Source organism: Salvelinus sp. IW2-2015, unplaced genomic scaffold (genome assembly GCF_002910315.2).
Source record: "Salvelinus sp. IW2-2015 unplaced genomic scaffold, ASM291031v2 Un_scaffold4777, whole genome shotgun sequence".
NCBI classification, from domain to species: Eukaryota; Metazoa; Chordata; class Actinopteri; order Salmoniformes; family Salmonidae; genus Salvelinus; species Salvelinus sp. IW2-2015.
In genome coordinates, this window is record NW_019946046.1 from 31,575 (window position 1) to 38,480 (window position 6,906).

The 6,906-nt window shown below is 41.9% G+C and overlaps 1 protein-coding gene across 1 annotated transcript; it reads right to left on the minus strand.

The window, feature by feature from the left end:
• Positions 1-851: 851 nt before the first annotated feature.
• Positions 852-4,002, minus strand: zgc:195001 (tripartite motif-containing protein 16). The gene is made up of 4 exons (XM_024144122.2): positions 3,899-4,002; positions 3,665-3,727; positions 1,868-2,007; positions 852-1,715 (listed from the first exon to the last, which is right to left on the minus strand). The coding sequence occupies exons 2-4, from the start codon at positions 3,669-3,671 to the stop codon at positions 1,308-1,310; spliced, it is 555 nt and encodes a 184-aa protein (XP_023999890.2). The 5' UTR covers positions 3,672-3,727; positions 3,899-4,002; the 3' UTR covers positions 852-1,307.
• Positions 4,003-6,906: the final 2,904 nt, after the last annotated feature.

Here is a 6,906-nt window from a genome sequence, read left to right on the forward strand (position 1 = left end):
CGTGCTTGTCATTCTTACCAGGGTCTTGACCTGACTGACTAAAGTAGGTAAATGCTAACCTTCAACAGCCACTGGCACGCAGGAGAAGTATGCTCTTCATGGATGAATCCCGGTATCAACTATACCGGGCAGACGGCAGACAGTGTTTATGGCTTTGTGTGGATGAGCTGATGTCAACGTTGTGAACCGAGTGCCCCATGGTGGGGTTATTGTATGGGCAGGCATAAACTACGCAGAACGAACACGATTGCATTTTATCTATGGCAATTTTAATGCATAGAGATACTGTGAGGAGACCCTGAGGTCCATTGTCGTGCCATTCATCCACAGCCATGTTTCAGCATGATAATGCATTGCCGCATGGTTGCAAGGATCTGTAAACAATTCCTGGAAGCTGAAAATGTCCCAGTTTTGCCATGGCCTGCATACTCACCAGACATGTCACCCATTGAGTATGTTTGGGATGCTCTGGATCGTGTACGACAGCGTGTTCCGGTTCCTGCCAATATCCGGCAACTTTGCACAGCCATTGAAGAGGAGTGGGACAACATTCCACAGGCCCCAATCAACAGCCTGATCAACTCTATGCGAAGGAGATGTGTCGCGCTGCATGAGGCAAATGGTGGTCACACCAGATACTTTTTGATACACTCCCCTACCTTTTTTAAAGGTATCTGTGACCAACAGATGCATATCTGTAGTCCCAGTCATGTGAAATCCATAGATTAGGGCCTAATGAATTTATTTCAATTGAATGATTTCCTTATATGAACTGTAACTCAGTAAAATCGTTGAAATTTTTGCATGTTGTGTTTATATAGATTTTTTCTGTATAAATAGTTGAACTCTACTGTTACACAGTTGTATTTATTCATCACATTCATACATGACCATGGTTCAATCAGATATAAAATGATACAAGCTATGAATTTAAACTACACACCCTACTTTAACACTAACAAACTAGTGCTGMAACAAAAACTACTGACAGTACTAATAAATAGWAATAGTCAATATAATTGTCATTCTAAATATTATAATATAACCTAGTAATTCATATGTATGTTGTCCTCATGCAACAGAGGGATAACAGCAACACTTAAAACCATAGACATGATGTGAATCTTACAGATTACAACTYATTTCATGTTGTGAAYATTCCATTATTCTCTGCTTCAATTCTGCATTCTGACACCAGTYCTTGTTCTCCAAATATTWGAAACATATATCTTCTCGTTCACTTTACCTCCCTCTCTTACAAAWTCCCTGACCRGTTATTCCATCTCTCCTTTCCTACACCCTTCTTGTTACTGTCRCTCTTTCTTCCGGATCCAACAGAAGGATTTACTGCCAACCCAGAAACAAGGCAGAATCTTCTCTTTGAGGTCAYTTTTGAACTTGTGTATCAGTCGCACCGCCTTCTCCGCCTCCCCTTCTCCTTCCACGATGAAGAATTTGATGATGCCAGCGGGCTGGTCCAGGTATATGCTCATGGTGTTGCACAAAGGGAGCTTGACCTCCACTTTCTCCCCGTTGTGCCAGACGTGGTAGCAGGAGCCGGCCCAGCCTGCACCCCATGAGCTTTCGTTCTCCCCCAGCCCACATGGCCCATTCTTCCGGCCCATGCTCTCGTACACTGCCCCAATCACCACCCAGCCGCCATAGTCCACCTCCCAGTATCCTCTCTGCCCCAACAGACCCTCCTTACACAGCACCTGCACAGAGTAGAGAGTGGATAGTAGAAAGGGTAGATTAGAAATGTTTTAGAGCCAGGCATGCGCTGATGGCATGTCCAAAACAGTGGGCACACTTTAGTTACACAATGGCACTATGATGTGTGCCCTGTAACTGAGGATGGCAGACCAACCTGTGGCGAATGCTCATATCTCTCCGGTCTCATGGGGTATGGACACACCTCCTCTGACATACGCGACACCTTGAGGTTGCTCTCGGATATCCACAGCAGCTTCTGGGCCGTCTTGTCATCCAGGGAGAGGGGGATCCAGTCTGAGGGGAGAAAGAGAAACGATGAGGTAAAGAGAGAGGAATTGGAGTTGAGTGGTTGGATGAATATGGATGAGATGAAAGGGTCGGAAAACAGATAAGGTCAGATGAGTACTGTGATATTAATGAGATATGTACAATCTCTTGTGTGTAGGCCGTAAAGCGGATATACTGTAAGCCAGGTCATAATTGTGCATTTCAACATTGTATAGGCTGAAGGAAAAGGAAACCGCACACTGCTCTTGATAGTATCACCGATATTTAATAAGCTTACGTATCGGCCACACGGCCTTCGTCAGAGCTTTTGGGATTTTTTGAAAGTTGCACCCTTATGTAGACCTGGCTCCACCCACATCCGTTCTACACATCGAAGGGGGTTGGAGGCAAAGGAAAATAAATAAGTGCTACCAAATATAACAATGTGCAWTTCATAAATATTACAAAAGTGTATAAATAAGGCGTATTGAACACTTCTGTATAATCTCAATGAGGACATAGCAAGTTCATTAGTCATTGGGTACATCATATGAAAAACGTCAGAATAATCTACAAGAGACACACATTTCATGTTCCAATTCACAGCATAACATTTACAAAGGCATTTCATCTTAAGTCCTTTTGGAAACAATGTCTGGAGGGTGAAAATCCAAAAACATTCTCTTTTACTCAGAGTATTATTAATATCACCTCCCCTGTCTGATATCTTAACTTTCTCTATGCACAAAATCAAAGGTGGAAATGTCATGCTTCATGTCATTGAAATGTACAGCGACTGGATAATCCCTGTCGTTTCTCCTGATTGAACTTTTATGTTCACTAATTCTCTGTTTGAGAGAGCGGGTGGTTTTACCGACATAACAGAGCCCACATGGACATTTAATAATGTAAATAACATGGGTGGTGGAACACGTAATAATGTCATTTATTTGGAACCTTTTTCCTGTGTGTGGGTGACAGAAATATTGACACTTCATCATATTGTTGCACTGTGCGCATCCTCTGCATTTATAGCTACCATTTGGTAGAGGGCGTAAAATGCTTGGCTAATTTTCTTAAGTGGCTGGCAGTTGGCATGAACCAATTTATCGCGTAAATTGCGACCTCTCCTATACACAATACGTGGTGGATTTTAAATTCAGCCGGCAAAGCTGGGTCCGATGATAAAATATGCCAGTGTTTCTTGACCACCTCTCCCACTTTTCGCGAATTCAAAGTATATGTAGTTGTGAACATTACGGAATGTTCTGTAGCTTTAGCGGGTCTTTTTTGTAGCAGTTCATCTCGTGTTTTTTCCAATGCCAAGTTATGAGCTTCATCCACACATTGTGACGAATAGCCTCTTTTTAGAAACCTCATGCGCATCTCCGCTGCTTTTTCTAGATAATCATCTGTGGAGTGGCATATACGGCGCAGTCTAAAAAATTGGCTTCTTGGAAGTCCTCTTTTTAATGGCTCAGGGTGGAAGCTGTCACCCTGTAATAGAGTATTTCTGTCCGTTTCTTTTCTATATAAACTTGTAAACAAGGTTCCATTTGATTTCTCAATCCACATATCGAGATAATGAACACATTGTATAGGCTGTGGGCAAGCAGGATTTAGCATCAAATGCTTTACAGAGAGTGAGGCCCAAAGTGATAAAGAGCCAATTACATGGCCTTACATTTCATGAGGTCAGTCCTGGTGGTGGGATCATGAATATTGGGCTCGTACACCGGCGGCACCTCTGTTATGAGGAGAGAGAGAGATAAAGTGTGAAATCCATTAACGGTATACTGATGAGATAATCCAGTTTGAATTACATCACCGGTCTAATGTAATTCCTGGGATGCCATTGTTAGTCAGGATTTACAAAGGCTTTTCAGTACTTATACATTCAGTATTACAGAAACCATACCTGCAGGAGCTGCCTGGGATTTTCTTCCTACAGAAAAGATGCAAAAAATGAATTATCTTTCCCAAATAGAAAATTATCTTGTGTCAGATTGGTGTTATGTATTTATTCACTGTGCATTTGCAGAGGTTGTGCTAGTTGCAGTTTGTAGAGGTTGTGCTAGGTGCAGTTTGTAGAGGTTGTGCTAGGTGCAGTTTGTAGAGGTTGTGCTAGTTGCAGTTTGTAGAGGTTGTGNAGGTTGTGCTAGGTGCAGTTTGTAGAGGTTGTGCTAGGTGCAGTTTGTAGAGGTTGTGCTAGCTGCAGTTTGTAGAGGTTGTGCTAGGTGCAGTTTGTAGAGGTTGTGCTAGGTGCAGTTACTGTCCATGATTACTTATCTCCCTTCCTTCTCTTCATCTCTCCTTCCCTTGCCTCTATCTCCCTGCTCCTGTCACTCTCTCCCTTCATCCCCCCTCCCTCCCACTATTTGCCTGAATGCCATATATCACTTTGGAGTGTGTATGCTATTCTGAGTCTTTTTTCTTAGTACTGATTAATGTAGTTTACCCATACCAGTCCAGGTTTGGGTTACGGCTTTACATCCGCTAAGGACACACATCACAGCCGCTGACACCAGGGGTCAGGCCATTATAAGATTACAAGTTGTGTGTGATGGACGTTATTTCACGACACTGACAGCATGTTTGTCTCTGCTGCTGAAGTACTCCGACTGTTGTTTAATCTCTGGTTCTCCCTCCTGTCCATTCATTTGTCATCTCACTTTCTCAGAGAACTGGGTGCTATTGCTGTTTCCACTCGGACTGTCACCGTCCGTCAGTCTCCTTTCGTCTATGGGCGACATTAGCTCAAATTACTTGATTTTCACAGGGTCTTCCATTGTTTCAGCTCATCGCTCATTTTCACCTATCAGACTTAATCTGTTTTAATTGCCTCAACAAGGTTCACATTAAAGTTCCTTGATATACAGTGGCTTGCGAAAGTATTCACCCCCCTTGGCATTTTTCCTATTTTGTTGCCTTACAACCTGGAATAAAAATAGATTTTTGGGGGGTTTGTATCATTTGATTTAAATAACATGCCTACTACTTTTAAGATGCAAAATATTTTTTTATTGTGAAACAAACAAGAAATTACAAAAAAACGGAAAACTTGAGCGTTCGTAACTATTCCCCCCCCCAAAGTCAATACTTTGATGAGCCACCTTTTGCAGCAATTACAGCTGCAAGTCTCTTGGGGTATGTCTCTATAAGTTTGGCACATCTAGCCACTGGGATTTTTGCCCATTCTTCAAGGCAAAACTGCTCCAGCTCCTTCAAGTTGGATGGGTTCCGCTGGTGTACAGCAATCTTTAAATCATACCACAGATTCTCAATTGGATTGAGGTCTGGGCTTTGACTAGGCCATTCCAAGACATTTAAATGTTTTCCCTTAAACCACTCGAGTGTTGCTTTAGCAGTATGCTTAGGGTCATTGTCCTGCTGGAAGGTGAATCTCCATCCCAATCTCAAATCTCTGGAAGACTGAAACAGGTTTCCCTCAAGAATTTCCCTGTATTTAGCGCCATCCATCATTCCTTCAATTCTGACCAGTTTCCCAGTCCCTGCCGATGAAAAACACCCCCACAGCATGATGCTGCCACCACCATAATTCACTGTGGGGATGGGGTTCTTGGGGTGATGAGAGGTGTTGGGTTTGCGCCAGACATAGCATTTTCCTTGATGGCCAAAAAGCTACATTTTAGTCTCATCTGACCAGAGTACCTTCTTCCATATGTTTGGGGAGTCTCCCACATGCCCTTTGGCGAACACCAAACGTGTTTGCTTATTTTTCTCTTTAAGCAATGGCTTTTTTCTGGCCACTCTTCTGTAAAGCCCAGCTCTGTGGAGTGTACGGCTTAATGTGGTCCTATGGACAGATACACCAATCTCCGCTGTGGAGCTTTGCAGCTCCTTCAGGGTTATCTTTGGTCTCTTTGTTGCCTCTCTGATTAATGCCCTCCTTGCCTGGTCTGAGTTTTTATTTTATTTTTGAAACAAATTCTTTTTTTCATTTCACTTCACCAATTTGGACTATTTTGTGTATGTCCATTACATGTAATCCAATGTAATACATTGTAATGCAACAAAATAGGAAAAACACCAAGGGGGTGAATACTTTTGCAAGGCACTGTACCTCTTTGACATGCCAGCGGTTGACAGTTTGGTCATCAGGTATATGCTTGATTTGCGGTAAATGGTTTGTTTACTTAGATAACTCATTGCGAAATGTCAATGAAACAGTAAAGCGGAAGTTGTTGCAAATGTGGTCCAAAGTTATGCTAAATGTGGCTTTGTTCATGTCATTTTGATTGGTCCAAATATTTATTGTGATACCTTGTGATGGCTTACAATACAAGGGTGTTCTCAGATACTTGAGTCCTGTTCTTCATTTATTTCAAGTTCACTGGGTTTTGTGGACTCTTACTTTTCATCTACCAGTATCTCTCAAGGGACCCATTCACACACAAATTCATGTTATCTGTACTAGGGCTCAGAAGAAGTCAACCATAGGTTTGAAAATGCACTGACTGCGGTAAAAGTTTGTTGACATGTCAAATAAAATAAAAATTGTAACATGCGCCGAATACAACAGGTATTCGGTAACACCTTACTGTGAAATGCTTAATTACAAGCCCTTAACCAACAATGCAGTTCAAGAAATAGAGTTAAGAAAATATTTACTAAATAAAGTAAAAAAAATTATAATAATTTGAATTAAAAAGTAACACAAGAAAATTACATAACAATAACGTGGCAATCTATATACAGGGGGTACCAGTACCGAGTCAATGTGGGAGGGTACAGGTTAGTCGAGGTAATTTGTAAAGTGACTGTGCATAGATAATAAACAGCGAGTAGCAACAGTATAAAACAAAGGGAGGGAGTCAATGTAAATAGTCCGGGTGGCCATTTGATTAATTGTTCAGCAGTCTTATGGCTTGGGGGTTGAAGCTGTTAAGGAGCCTTTTGGTCCTA